General features: G+C 66.7%; 1 protein-coding gene and 1 long non-coding RNA gene across 2 annotated transcripts in view; one reads left to right on the top strand and one right to left on the bottom strand.

The window, feature by feature from the left end:
• Window positions 1–2,108: 2,108 nt before the first annotated feature.
• ADGRB1 (adhesion G protein-coupled receptor B1) overlaps window positions 2,109–14,682 on the top strand; it is a 65,231-nt gene continuing 52,657 nt past the window's right edge. Inside the window, exons 1-4 of the mRNA XM_049632854.1 lie at window positions 2,109–2,904; window positions 12,390–12,551; window positions 13,840–13,950; window positions 14,393–14,557. Coding sequence (XP_049488811.1) covers window positions 2,109–2,904; window positions 12,390–12,551; window positions 13,840–13,950; window positions 14,393–14,557 — 1,234 coding nt within the window. The remainder of the gene's footprint in view (window positions 2,905–12,389; window positions 12,552–13,839; window positions 13,951–14,392; window positions 14,558–14,682) is intronic.
• On the bottom strand, window positions 13,402–14,410 carry LOC125924366 (uncharacterized). Its single transcript, XR_007458358.1, has 2 exons — window positions 14,090–14,410; window positions 13,402–13,981 (listed from the first exon to the last, which is right to left on the bottom strand). It is a non-coding gene; the product is annotated as an uncharacterized LOC125924366 (long non-coding RNA).

Genomic DNA, 14,682 nt, shown 5'->3' with positions numbered 1-14,682 from the left:
CTTGCCTCCCCCTGAGGCCCCGAGGGAGTGTCCGGGCTGGAGAGGGGACACAGGTGATGTGGGCCCTCACGTGGGTCATTTCAGACCACGCAGGCCCCCTGGGGGTAGTGATGGGGCGCAGCAAGGTGAGCATTAAGCTGGGATCAGTGCCGACATTGTTCTGGGACTGGGGCTAAGTCCCCTGGACCCTCTGGGCATTAGGGAGAGTCTGTCCCAGGGCCGGGGACTGGCTTCCACATTAGGTCCCAGCCCGGGACTTGGGTGGGGGGGTGCAAGTGGGGCTCAGATGAGGTTTTGGAACACACGGCCTGCTCAGCCCTGCCCACAGGTGCCAGGATGAGAAGTTTGGGAATTCCCTCCTCAGGGCACCTGAATGTCTGCCACTAAAGAGCCCTGGGGGGCCGGGTTTGGCCCAGTTCCCCCTGGTGACCCAGAACCTCACTCTCGCCTCCTCTCCCCTCCTCCTCCTTGCCTCCTGCCCCAAACATGGGTAAACCCCCAGGTCTAGATCTTACTCTCTTGCTGAGACAGTGAGGCTTCTCCCCCATTATACAGATGAGGAAACTGAGGCTAGGGGGTGAGGACTGCCCGAGGCTACATAGCCATGAAGGGGCTGCCAGTCCTCTCAGGGCCCAAGGCCACCTGTGCCCAGCTCCCTGATCCACCAAGAGCCCACGCAGGAAGGACGCTGGGCAGCAGGAAGTGGCGAGTCCCTGGGGGCAGGCGGCCGTCATGTGCAAGGTCTGCATAGTGGAGGCCACGGGCACCAGGAGGCCCAGAGCTGGCGGGGGGGGGGGGGGGGGGGGGGGGGCTGCTGTCTTCCTCACCCACCAGCTCAGCGGCTGCATGGGGCCGGCGCCTGGCCCAGCTAGTAGGAGCCCAGGGATGGTTGGGGAAAGTGAGGCCCGGAAGCAGAAGGAACCCACCGGGGTCCACATGGTGGCAGGTCCAACAGGGGCATCGTCCTTTTCTGAGCCCTGGGTGGCTCCGCTGTGTCCCTGCTCCAATGGGCTGGCAGCTGCGTCCCCTTCCCCCAGGAGTGAGGGGGCGACACACAGCCGGCACCTTCTCTCCCAGAGCAGGGGAGGGGACCCAGCGGCACAAGGCTGGGGCCGTGAAGGGGTTCAGGTGTGGGTTTTCCCGCCTCTCACTGTGACCTCCTGCGAGCCACTTACCCTCTCAGCCCCGGTGTCCTCGTCGTGAAGTGGAGGGGTGGGTCACAGTGCCGGCCTCACAAAGAAGGGGTGAGGGAAGGGGTTAGCGTAGGCCGAGGCCTGGATGTGTGCGGTTCTGGGTGACTCCATGCCCAGCCCTGCCTTCCTAGAGCCGCGGGCCCAGGGGCCAGTGGGTCCCAGAGGGGGAGGAAGACTGCCTGAGAGGCGGCAGTGACCCCCATCACACTGTCACAGGGTCTGCACTCCCACTGCCGGGGGATGGCCGGAATGACCTCTCCCCTTCCCCTTCTGTGAGGATTGCACTCTCCTCCCTGACTGGCAGGGACTGGGGAGGAGGAAGGGCACAGAGAGAGGAGACCGATGAGGGAGACGGCCAGGAGAGAGCGCCCAGCCCCCCACCACAGGGCCAGGGAGAGACACAGAGGCCCAGGGGCCAAGTGGCCGCCGTGGCCATGATGATGTGAGCAAGCAGGCAGCCCCGGGACCCGCAGGGGCCAGTCTGAGCCGGGCGGGCCCGGCCCAGGCCTCCGGGGCCCCGGGCCCCGGCCAGGGGCTGCCCACCGCTCCCTGCTCAGGCCAGGTGGAGGAGGAGGCCACCGTCCCCCTGCAGGTGGACACGTTGGCGGGTTGCAGGCACGGCCCCCCAGTGCCCAGAGTCCCAGCCTCCCCGGGGCAGGGGACGGGGTGGGGGTGGGGGGGGCTTGGCCTCACACGGTCCCTCTTCTCCTCTTCTTCCAGCTGCTGCTGAGGGCCCCAGGCCAGCGTCGGGGCCCTGAACCTTAGGTCATCCGGAGCCTTCTCCCGCCCCCGCTCGGAGCCCCCGCCCCCGGCTCCCGCCAGCCCAGCCCCGCCGTCGCCGGACCCTGGCATGTCAAGGCCTGGCCTGCGCCTGCCTGCCCAGCCCGCGGAACCCCGGCGGCCCCGCGAGCTAGGATGAGGGGCCAGGCCGCCGCCCCGGGGCCCCTCCGGACCCTCTGCCCGTCGCTGCTGCTGCTGCTGCTGCTGCTGCTGCTGCTGGGGCGCTGGGCGCGGGCGGCCGCGGGGGCGGACGCGGGGCCCGGGGCCGAGCCGTGCGCCACGCTGGTGCAGGGCAAGTTCTTCGGGTACTTCCAGGCGGCCGCCGTGTTCCCGGCCAACGCCTCGCGCTGCTCCTGGACCCTGCGCAACCCGGACCCGCGGCGCTACACGCTCTACATGAAGGTGGCCAAGGCGCCCGCGCCCTGCGGCGGCCCCGGCCGCGTCCGCACCTACCAGTTCGACTCCTTCCTGGAGTCCACCCGCACCTACCTGGGCGTGGAGAGCTTCGACGAGGTGCTGCAGCTCTGCGACCCCTCGGCGCCCCTGGCCTTCCTGCAGGCCAGCAAGCAGTTCCTGCAGATGCTGCGCCAGCAGCCGCCCCGCGAGCCGGGCCCCGGGCTGCCGGCCGCGCCCCAGAGCCCCGGCGACGACTTCTCCGTGGAGTACCTGGTCGTGGGCAACCGCAACCCCAGCCGGGCCGCCTGCCAGATGCTGTGCCGCTGGCTGGACGCCTGTCTGGCCGGCAGCCGCAGCTCCCACCCCTGCGGCATCATGCAGACCCCCTGTGCCTGCCTGGGCGGCGACACCGGCGACCCTGCCTCTGGCTCCCTGACCCCCCGAGGGGACGTCTGCCTGAGGGACGGCGTGGCCGGTGGCCCCGAGAACTGCCTCACCAGCCTGACCCAGGATCGGGGCGGGGACGGCGTGCCAGGTGAGTGGCCGGGTGGGAGAGGGCTGGCCCTCTGGGCAGAGGGCGGTGGGAGAGGGTCCTCTCTGCGGGGGGCTGCCCCGGCCACCTGCCCCTGGGCAGCCCCCTCCCCCCGGGGAAGCCAAGCGCTGAGGGCAGGCGACCTGAGGTGTTCGCCACGGGCCCCGGAGGTGCGTGCTGAGCGTCAGTGAAGGACCGAACCGAACCGCGGATGAAGGAGCTTTAACTCCTGGCTGGGAGAGGGGCCTCCCGTTGTGGCAGGCAGACGACGCTATTGGGCCAGTAGGCCCGTGGCCGGGGTCTGCGGGGGCCCCTCGGGCTGCGGGCCGCGTGGAGAACTGGGCCGGGTGGGCCCTTTGGAGTTGCGGCCAGGGGACGAGGTTTGGGGATCGCGTGCGTTTCGGCGGCACAGATCATTCACCCAGCAGCTGGTTACCGCGCTCGCAAGGTGTCCAGGCGCCAGGGACACGCCGTGACAAAAAACAACCACAAAGACCCGCTGTTGTGAGGCTGCGGCCGGGGGGAGGGGAAGGTGCCAGGCAGCAACAGGGGAGGGCGTCTTGGGAAACGGCGCAGGGGAAGGGTTCCCGGGGGGGTGGGGCCTCTGTTTCGCCTGGAGGTCAGGGTCACCTGCACCAGGGGACCGTGTTCAAGATTCTGGGAGGGGTGCACGTGAGCGCCGTGGGGGTGGGAAGGGCAGTGAAGGCCCAGGACGGGCAGGGCAGAGGCCGGAAGTGGATGGTGCTGGGGTGCCCGGCACAGCTGTCGGGGCGTCCTGTGTGACTGTCGGCCCTCGGAGAGATGGGGCCCGAGCGGAGGACGTGGCGAGGCGGACGGAGGTGGGTGGGGCTCGGTGGGCAGTGGGCAGGAGGTCAGTCCTGTGTGCGCTTGGTGGTCGAGGACCCCTGGCGGGCTGCCCGGGGTTTCCTGGGCACCCCTGGGAGGCTGGAGCAGCCGGGGGCAGCCCACCTCAGACCTCGGGGCTGCCAGCGGAATCCAGGTGCTGGGCGTCCAGGGACCAGGCCTGGCTGGGTGTTCCACGCTGGGTGGGTCACTGCGGGGCCGGGTGACGTTCTCCGGGGCTCTTAGCCAACGAGGTCAACGCCCTACTCGGAACAGAGTCTTTAAAGGCAGAAAAGAGGCCCCAAAGGGTTACAGGGGAAGCCAGTTACCCTGGAACACGGTTCCAATCATGGTCCCGGCTGTAGATTCCAGAAACCTCCGTGAAGCCGTGAGCATAACTGGAGAGGAGCAGGGGAAGGGGGGCAGGCCAGCGCCTCTCCAGTGGCCTCAGGAGGAGGCAGGCACAGCCCCCGGGGGCAGGGGCAGACGGGGTGTTCAGGAATCCGGCAGAAAGCCGTAGGGTAGGAGTCTGGAAGGCCTGATCCGTGGGCTGGGCAAATGTAGGTCGCTGTGACCTTGGCTTGGGCAGCTTCTGAGGCGTGGCAGGATGGGAGTGGTCCTCAGGGGACCCGGAGGAGCAGAGCGGCCGGGCAGCGGCTGGTTTGGGAGGTGGGAGGACCAGCGAGGGCCGGGTCACCCCCCGCGGCCATTTCCCCCCTGAAGGACTGCCGTGCCACATGGGGTATGACGGCCCCAGGGCCCGGCACCTGTGCAAAAGAGCTGGTCTCTGTTAGCATCGAGGGGCTTGAAGCAGAAGAGTGACACAGGCTGATGGTCCTAGGCTGTAAATGCAGAAGAGCGTTGGAACTGGGCAGGGGGAGCCGGGGACGGGGAGGCAGCCGGGCCGGCACCCAGGAGGGAGCTGACGCTGGCCTGGGTGGGGCAGGGCAGCAGCAGGGTGGGAGGAGGCCGGTCTGGGCGGGGGGGGGGGATTGGAGCAGGATTTGGGGAAGGAGGTGGCTAGATACCCCACCCGCACCCCCCAGATTCCCAGCTAGGAATGAGGACATCAGCCGGGTTGGGGAAGCACTGGGTGGAGACACAGTGGGGAGGAAGATCCAGAGGTCAGAGTGGACTTCAGCGTGGGATGCCCGGGGGTCTCCCAGGTGGGGCTGCATCTGAGTGGGGCACTCTGGGGCCTGGAGCGCAGGGCCGGGTCAGCCTGACCCGAGCACGCTGTGAGTCCTGGGCCACTCCCAGCAGCTGTCAGCCCCTCAGGCCCCTTGTCTTTAAAACGGAAACAGCAAAACTAATCCTTCCTGGATGGCACGAGGAGTGACACCTAGGTGCAAGTGCGTCTGAGCCAAAACGACGGCAGCGATGCGGCCGGGGCCTCGGGTTCATCACGAGGTGGGAGGCAGAGGGCTCGGGGGCAAAGAGGCAGACAGGAGGAGGAGGGCGCTTGGGGCGGGGGCGGGGGGGGCTTGCACACAGATTCCGGGAAAGGGAACGTTGGGAGGTGGTGCTCAGAGGACGGTAGGAAGGTGTGAGTGCACGCGTGTGTTTTGCGCCGGGCTCTGCGCAGGGCCCATTTCAGCGCTTTTGACAAAGCTCAGCGCGGGGGGCTGCGTGGCAGGGGCTGGCGGTCTTGTGGAAGGCGATGTGGACTGTGTGTGGGCTGGGACTGCCCGCCACGTGGACGGGGCGGCGGGGGGCTCCTCTGCACTGGGCAAGGTGGGCCAGACGGTGGTCACCCGGGCCCAGAGATAGCTCGGACCCCAGTGCCTGTCCCCGGATCCACAGGGCCCTGATACTTCTGGGACCTTGGGAGTAAAAATCATCTTAGTAGTGTTAACAGCAGCCACGTCTTGAGGGTTTCCTCTGTGCCAGAAGCATCCACATATTAACGAGGTTGCTCCCTCTAGCAGCCGGTCAGATAGGCCCACCAAAGCACCCTCCTGCCCCAGGGCCTTTGCACTGGCTGTCCCCTCTGCCCGGAACACTCTTCCCCAGATCCCCTCGGGGCTCCCTCCCTCAAGTCCTTGCTCAGACATCACCTTCTCAACAAACCCTGACCGTGCTGTGTAAAATGGCAGCAGCCGGAGCCCCCCTTTCCGCCCCCATACACTGTGTCCCTTTCTCTGTCCACAGCGCACTGAGAATTTCCTCTATTTGTTAGGTCCGCGCCCCCTTCTCTGTCCCTGCCGGGTTGTAAGCACCACAAGGGCAGGGTGTGTGCCGTGGTCACCCACGTAACCCCCGGCACGTGGAACAGCACCGGGCACGCAGCAGGCACCTGATGAGCGCTGGTGAATTGGAATAAGGCACAGAGATGTTGAGGCAGCAGCCAGGGTCACACAGCTTGGAAGGGGTAGGCTGACGTCAGAGCCGGCTTATGGCTTCCTGGTGGTCCGCCCGGGGGCTTCGCCCACAATAATCTCTTCCGGGAGGGCCGCGTGCGCACGTGTGGGGGCGCTTGGACCAGGAGGTACAGCGATCACTCAAGGCCTGCGGCCGAGCTGGGCAGGTGCCAGACCCCGGATCTCGTCTGCTGAGCCTGGTGCCCAGGGAGCTTCGCCCCCTCACGCTGGCCAGGGGAGGCTGGGACAGGCACGTCCTCTCCATCTGCACCCCAAGAAGGCGGTGCACGGCTGAGCTGCGAGCGAGCAGGCGGCCTGGCCAGCCCGTGGCCCATTTTCAGCCCTCCCCCAGCCTGGCCTGTCCAAACGCCACATGGCCACGTCACGCCTCCGACCCAGTGAGCGTTCCTCAGGCCAGAGCAACTGTCCCCTCTCCTCCCTGCCGCCGGCCGGCTGCCCGCCTGGCCACCCCTTTCCGGGGTCTCTCAGGCAGGGCCGGCTCCCGTGTCCCGTGCCCCCGTCTCTTTCCCGTAGTCTCTCTCTGCGCTTTTCCACCTCTGGTGAGATGGGGCCGTTTCTCTCAAGGGCTGTTTTAAATATTCATGTTTTAATTAAAGAATTTTATTGCAGAAGCGACATGTAAGATAATGAAAGAGCAGCATCCCGGGGGCTGGGAGCAAGCGTGTGTGTGTGTGTGTCCGTGTCCCTGTGTGTGTCCCTGTGTTCGCGTGTGTGTGCGCCCCGCCTCCGTGTGCCCGTGCAGGCCGGGGCTGCCGGGCTGGAACGGGAGTGGGGTCCAGGCGTGCAGGTCCGGGGCCGTGTGCGGGCGCCGGAAGACTGAGGAGCCAGACCCGCCCGAGGCCACGTGGCCCTGCCTCCAGGCCTGTCACGCTCAGCTGGGGTGGCCCCTGCCGTGGCACACACGACCCCTGCAGGGCGCGGGAGTTGTCCCAACCCTCAGTTCGGTCCGCCCCAACTTCCCTTGGGAAGAAGCGTCTGGAGCCCCTCTCTGGGGTCCACGGGCTACAGAAGGAGGCTGGGTGTGGGATTCGGGTGCAAGAATGGGGTCTCCAGATGTCTCTGGAGGTCGGGGGGGTGGCAGGGACAGTGCACAAGGGCCACTTGATAAAACTCCGGGAAAACAAGGTTTCAGGCCCCGCCGTAGACAATGCCCATTCCAGATGGAACAGCAGGACGAGCCCCCCTGAGGCCAGAGCCCCCCCCACCACGCTCCCCCCACGCTCTCCCGGCCCAGGATGCCAGGGATGCCTAGCGGTACGGCCCTGCTTGGGTCCCATGTCCCGGAAAGATGGCGAGACGGGGGTCAGTCGGACTCGGGAGTGTGTCCAGGCCACGCAGCGCCAAAGGGCAGAGCTGGGGCTCGGCCACCAGGCTTTTCACAGGACACCCTCCCCGGGACAGGGGACGCCTGCCTGACCGCGAGAGGGAAGCAACGAGAAAGCATGTAACCCTGCAGCTGCGGCCAAGCCGGCCACCTAGGCAAGCCTCAGCTTCCCTTCTGTGATCCGGGTTGAGACGAACCGGGTCTGTGCGAGGCTAAAGGAGGTGGTGCCTCTAGCGCACGTGCTTGGAGGAGCCCTCCTGTCCTTACCCGGGGAGTGGCCCGTGGGCACGGCTCTCAGCCCCGTCCTGAGGCCTGACGGCACCTGCCGCAGTGCGGTGGGCTGCTGGCCCCTCGGGACCTCGCAGGGGGAGCTGTGGGCCCCACTGGAGGATCAGTTCAGTGTCGGGCCGTGTGGGGTGAGGGGCCGGTGGACGGGGGTTGGGTTGGGGAGGGGCATCAGAGAGATGTCTTGTCCCCCGTGGTCCCCATTTGCACATCCACGCGAGGGTCGGAGAGGAGGAGCCTGGGTGCCCCTGGATGGGCCCTAACTTGGTGGGGGGGGGGCAGGGGCCTCCCAGGGAGCTGGACTGCGCGGTGGGCCCCTGGGGAGCCCTGCAGGTGCCATTGCCTGGGGCTGACCCCACGTGCCGGACTGGGGAGCCCTCTGCTGGAGGAGACGGGAAGTACACGGGCCGCCTGACTGGGGAACCCGGAAGTCGGCGCGGCCCAGCTGGGGGAGCGCCCCCATCCCCAGCCGAGACTGGGGAGACCACAGCCTCCAGGCTGGGGCACCGGGGTGGGAAGGAGGCCGGGAGCCCCCTCGCCGGCCCTCTCTCCTGGGTGGCCAGGCTGCCTGGCGGCCATTAATTGGCCCCATTCATCCTTTAATGAGATGGAAATGAGGCTTTGAGACAGAGGGGCATTGAGTGGGGAAGAATGGGGGCTTCTTTCCGCGCCTGGAGGGGCAGCCCACCCCCCCAGCCTTGCCCACTCCTCCGCTGCCCCTGGAAGCCCACTCAGCCCAGGAACGCCGTGGCCACCCAGCGCTGAGGGGCCAGGAGTGCTTGCACGGGGACTCCTGTCGCGGACGTGTTCGCTCAACAAACATCATCAGCCGTGTGTGGGGACCCACGTTAAAAATAAAAATGACAACAAAAATAGCAGCTTCCATGTCCTGAGTGTTCATTAGCGGTGAGGGTATGGCCAAGGTTGGGGACCAGTGTGTGACGGGGACCAGGTCTCAAACGTGATGGGGGAGCAGGGATCCTGTGCCCGGGATCACAAGTTAATCTGTCATGAGGATCAAGGCTCAGTGTGTGATCAGGGCCAGGAATCAGTGTGGGACCAGGATCAGAGCTAGATCTGGGGCCAGTCTGTCCTCTGAGCCGGTGGCCCCCCCTCCCCAGCCTCTCCCGGTGCACCCCCTCCTCCTCACCCCCTCTCCCCCCATCCTCACCACCTGGGTCACCAAGGTAACCAGCCCTGAAATAGTGGGTGCTTTGGCAGCTGAGGCCTAACCTGAGTCTATCCTGAAAGACTGAGCTCTGCAGCAGTTGCCATGGGAACCGAGTGGCATCCTCCAATTAGCCTGGCTTGGACACCCTCTCTCTCCCACCCACTGCCAGTTTCCACGTCACTCAGGCTTCCTTGTGGGGGCTGGGCTGGGGCAGCCAGGAGGGACAGGCAGGACACGCCCCCTGACCCTGTGACCAGGCCCGGCCCCCTGAACTCCAGCGCTCTCTGTTCCTTTGGGTCCGCGGTTCGGGACGGGATGGCTTCAGCAGGTGACAGCACTGAGGCCTGGAGCCTTGGGTTGGGGCTCGTGGTCAGTCCTGGCAGGCGGCCTTCATCTGGAGGCACAGGGGGGCTTTTGGAGGCTGATTATGGGCTCAGTTCCGGCCCCTCTCCTGGTCCAGGGAGGTAGCTTGGCCTCCTCGTCCAGCCCGCCCAGCGGTGGGGGCGTGAGGCTGCAGAGACCCCCGCGTGCTGGCCAGATGTCCGGTCAGCCTCCGCTGTCCGACCTGAGCCGCTCACCCGCGTGCCTGCGGAGGCCATGCTGGGGGCTCCCCACCCCTCTCCCAGGGCCCCCCAGCCCCACCTCTCTGGAGTCCTCACAGGAGATTTGCAGTTTGAGAGGAAGTGGCATTGAGGTACTATCCTCCGTATTTATGGTTCTTACCCAGCACTTGAGACCCTGGCTCCGTCCACGTTCCGAGGCTCAGGCTCCCTCCAGGCAGACCTTCCGGTGGTGGCCTCGCCCTAGCCCCCCCGGCAGCCCAGACCGTCCCTCTTTGACCCTCAGTTTCCTCCGCCGTAAATGGGCTGCAAGTTGCCTCCCAGCTGGGCTGGGATTCAAGGCTCCTTGTGCTGAGGCACCTGTCATAGACAGAGCCCACGGGGCAGGGGAGGGGCAGAGGCAGGGGCAGAGTTCCCCACCCAGGAGGTCCGTCCCCTGGGGGGAACTGGCCACAGTAGCTGGGGGAAGAGCAACCTTTCTTGCAGGGTCCAACAGCCTGGCTCAATTCCCATTTGTCTCTTCCTCGCTGGGGGGATTGCTGGGGGGCGCGGGCACCTCTCCACTTCTGCCGGGCCTTGGTTTTCGCATATGAACAATGAGACCCACGAAGTGTCCCTTGTGGGAATTCAGTGACCGATGAGAGCATCTGTCCCAGACCCCAAGAAGGGGCTCAAACCAGGCCCCTCTGCCCCCTAGGGCAAGGCACCACGAAAAACGCAGCCCTGCACCCACCGTGTGGCCCTGGAGAGCGACTTCCTAGGCCCCCCCCACAGCACATCTGGGAGCCCCGTGTTACGGTGTATAAGCCCCAGCGAGCAGGGTCCGTGCCTGCCCGCTGAGGGGCAGTGGCTAAGGTCTGAGCCAGCCCCTCGGGCTCGGTCCCTGTGGTCTGGATGCATTAGCTAACCTGCTTTCCCCTTCCATCCAGCACCGACATGCCCGCGTGCCCTGGAGGACAAGAGGCTTAACCGCTGTGTGCCCTTGGCAGACGTGGCCTGCCTCTCTGGGCCCAGGGGGACGTGGTGCCCTCGGCCTGTGCCTCCCATGTGTTTGCCCCTGGCTCCCCCTGCTGGTCGGTTCCCATTCCAGGCACACAGACCACGAGGAGGTGGCCAGCACCTTAAAAGTGGCCGTCTAGGGAACGGATCGGCACCCGACAAGTTTGCTACAAATCAAAGTGGGTTCTCGGTCAACTCTGACCCCAGCGTCTGCCCACTCCCTCCCTCTCCGAGCCCTTGTGGGCCATTTATCTTCATGCACTCAGTTCTGGGAAGTAGCCCCCCTACTGTCCTCAGATGAGATGCATGAGGCCAGGGTGGGATGGACTGGACCATCCCGGGGTCAGCCTGGGGGGGAGGGGGCGGGGCACCGCATAAACCTGGTCTTTCCACTCCCTCCCCGCCCTGAGCCCCTGTTCTGGGGCCCGTCCTCTGGGGTCTCCCGCAGGCCTCATTCTCTCCCCATGTGGCAGGGCCTACTTCCCTAAGCCACAGATAAAACCAGACTCCAAGAGGCACCTGGGGCCCTTCTGACAGGCCAAGTGTGACCTGCCCTTGGCCAGCCCGACTGCCCTGCTCTAGCCTCAGGCAAGCAGGCAGGGTGGGGTGGGGTGGGGCAGCGGCCCAGCCCGAGTGCAGGTTCCGGTGCTGGGCTTTGGCAATGTCCTCTCCCTGGCCACTTGGGCTTTGGCAATGTCCTCTCCCTGGCCACTTCGTAAGTGGGTGTGAGGTCAGGGTGCCCGCCCACAGGAGGTGCTTGGGGAAGCTGGTTACCCTTATTGAGCGTGCTCTGATCCTGCTTCGCTGAGGGTGAGGGGGCCCTGGCGCCCCTGAGGACAAACGAGATGGCGGTGGCCACAGTCCAGTGCAGTGGGGGCATCTGGGCCCCTTAAGCATGGCCTTTGGACAGAAGCAGCCCCCTCCTCAGCCCATCAATGCAGCCTCCACACTCTGCCCGCCCCTCGGCGGCCCCCAGTGCTTGGAGGCTCTCCTGCCCAGTGCCCTTAGCGCACTAGGGCCACCAGGGGGCTCAGCCCCGCAGGGAAATGAGGTCCTGAGTTTTGTGGGGGACAGGGCGAAGACGAAGGAGGCTCATGACAGAGGCTGAAAGGGGGCGGCTGGGGTCGGAGCAGGGGGTAGCTGGAGGGGTGTGGAGGCCTTTGTCCCCAGGGTCCCTCAGCAGCCAGAGGCCAGCCAGGTCAGGACTGGGGGAGGCTTGCCCCAGTGCGGCCACCAGCTATGGGACATTGGTCTCCTCTGGTGTCCCTGCGCGGGGTGAGGGAAAGAGCACACAGGTCGTGGCCAGGGGTGGGGGCCTCAGGGAACACCGTACTAAGGACCATGGGGAGGGATCCAACAGGGCTTGAAGGTGTGTGTCCAGGAAGGAGGGCCCCTGCTGCCCTAGGGCCTATCACCAGAAGCTTATAAGGCAGCCATTGGGGTGGGCAGGGGTGTCATTCATTCATTCATTCATTCTTCAGACACCCCTGGGGCTCCAGCTCTGTGTCCAGCCCCTACATTGGGGACCTGGGTTCAAAGCCAGTAGAGACCCTGGCACAGGTACCTGAACACAGAGAGCTGGAGAGCAGAGGCCTGGCACCCCAGAGGGACACCAGGCCCCCAAGGCCATCCCCCCAGAGCAGACCCTTACCCCAGCACCTCTGCCCCTCCTTGTCCCTGCCTGCCTCTGCTTCACAGGCCATGATGGCCTGTCTAGGCCTGGACTCGCCTCCTAGCCCTGCCTCCACAGCCGGGGACTTGCTGGCTTCATACCTGCGGGTGGTCCGTGCTGGGGGAGGGCAGGGGGTGGTGGCCTGTGCCCAAGGTTCCCGCCCAGCAGACACTCCCAGAGGTCACTCCCTGAAAGACACCCCAGCCCTTTGTCCCACCCCTGGCCCTGACCCCCGCCCTCTGATTCCTCCCAGGTGGTTGGAAGCTGTGGTCCCTTTGGGGCGAGTGCACGCGGGACTGCGGGGGAGGCCTGCAGACGCGGACGCGCACCTGCCTGCCGGCTCCCGGCACCGAGGGCGGTGGCTGCGAGGGGGTGCTGGAGGAGGGCCGTCTGTGCAACCGCAAGGCCTGCGGCCGTGAGTGCGCGGACGCGCGGGCGGGTTGGGCTGGGTAGGCCGGGTGGAGGGAGGGGGCCCGCGGGGGGAGCAGGTGAGGGAGGAGACCGGGGCGGGGCCAGGTGAGAGAAGGGAGGGCCCCGGGGCGGGGCCCGGGGAGGGAGGGAGCCGGGGGCGGGGCTAGGAGAGAGGAAGGTGGGGGGCCGGGGCGGGGCCAGGGCAGGGGAGGGGGGGACTCGGGGCGTGGCCAGGGGAGAAACCCGTGGAGGAGGGAGGAGCCCGGGGCGGGGCCAGGAGTAGGGAGGGAGTGGGTCCGGGGCGGGGCCAGGGGACGGACGCGCGGGGTGGGGGGGTGCCTGGGGAGGATCCCGGGAAGGAGGGAGGAGTCCGGGGCGGGGCCAAGGGAGGGGAGGGTGGAGACCGGGGCGGGGTGGGACCAGGTAGCGGAAACCCCCAGGGCAAGGTCGGGTGGGGGTGGGGCCTTGGCCTGAAAGAGGAGGGGCGGGGCCAGGAAGGTGGAGCCTAGCCAGGGGCGGGGCCGAGGCCCGGAGCAGGCAGGGCCAGGACCAGGGAGCTAAAGGCCCAGGAGGAGGGGTGGGACCTGCCCCGCCCCACCCCGCCCCACCCCGCCCGGAGTTAGGAGGGAACTGGGTGGAGATTTCTTCGGATCCGAGCGGATTGGGAATTTTGGGGTGTTCCGGGAGGGCTGATTGTGGGGTTGCCCCTTTCTCCCCCACCCGAGGAGCCCTGGCCAGACCTGCTGGCCCCAGCCTTATCCTGACTCCAGAATGAATTTCTGTAATAAGGCTCTAATGTCTTTATGCATATTTTAGTCTCTTCCATAACGTTAAATCAAGTTATAATGAGACTGTCATTTTTCGGGTGGTTTATTCCCTGACGAACCTTTCCTGGAGAGAGGAGCTCATCTCAAGAACCTGGGGAGGGCTCTGGGGTGTCGGGAGGCCAGGCCACGGGAGACAGGGGCGCTGGTGGGACGCTGAGCAGGAGAGGGCAGCAGCCGCTGGGACTAGCAGTCCTGCAGGTGGACCCCAGGGGGAAGAGAGGGACGGGGTACAGGAAGGGGGAGAGGGGAGCCACAGGAAGGGGTCTCATGGTGACCGGACAGGGGCTGGTGTCAGGCCGGGGTTTCCTGGCTCCAGCTTTCCCAGCTGTCCAGTGGGGCCAAATAGCCCTGGTGTGGCAAGCCTGGCCAGGGACTGAAGGCCACAGGGCCCAGGGCGCCTCTCTCGCATTCTGGGGTCGGTGCTGCAGGCTGTGGCCTGGACACTGACCCGAGCCGCTCCTGCAGCAGCGGGTGGCACCAGCTCCCGGAGCCAGTCCCTGCGGTCCACGGATGCCCGGCGGCGCGAGGAGCTGGGGGATGAGCTGCAGCACTTCGGGTTCCCGTCCCCACAGACAGGTGAGCCGCGGGATGGGCCGTTTTAGTTGGACTAAGACACCGTGAAGTAGGGAAGGTTGGTTTCGGGGACTGGGTCTTTGGGCAGATACTGTACGTTATTAGTTGCTGCTAATTCTAAGTAATAACGTTGACAACTGACCATTAGGCCAACCTCTTGGGTGCCAGGCCCTTGTCGGCTTTCGGAGATTGGTGTGAGGCGAAGGGGTCTGTTTGGGGCTGGATCCCGCGGACCCAGAGAGGGCACGAGCCGCCCCCAGGGGTTTTCAGCCTTTTAGGGGACACGGCGAGTCCCGCAGGTCAGCCCGGGTTGGAATCCCAGGGCCTTAGGAGCCTGGCTGCGGTGCCCGCTGCCCAGCGCGGCGGCCCTGCTCCTGGGGGTCTGAGCGCAGCCTCAGCACAGAGGCAGCCGCAGGCCTGCGAGGATGTCGGTCTGGGCCCGCAGGCGACCCCGCGGCCGAGGAGTGGTCCCCGTGGAGCGTGTGCTCCAGCACCTGCGGCGAGGGCTGGCAGACCCGCACGCGCTTCTGCGTGTCCTCCTCCTACAGCACGCAGTGCAGCGGGCCTCTCCGCGAGCAGCGGCTGTGCAACAACTCGGCGGTGTGTCCAGGTGGGCCAGGGAGGGGGCGGGGCGGCGGGGTGTGTGGAGCAGCTGGGAGGGGGCGGGGCGGAGGGGGAGGAGCAGCTGGGAGGGGGCGGGGCGGAGGAGGAGCTGGGAGGGGGCGGGGCGGGTGG

The sequence above is a fragment of the Panthera uncia genome, chromosome F2, assembly GCF_023721935.1.
Source record: "Panthera uncia isolate 11264 chromosome F2, Puncia_PCG_1.0, whole genome shotgun sequence".
Taxonomy (NCBI): domain Eukaryota; kingdom Metazoa; phylum Chordata; class Mammalia; order Carnivora; family Felidae; genus Panthera; species Panthera uncia.
This window is presented reverse-complemented; position numbering and strand designations above follow the sequence as displayed.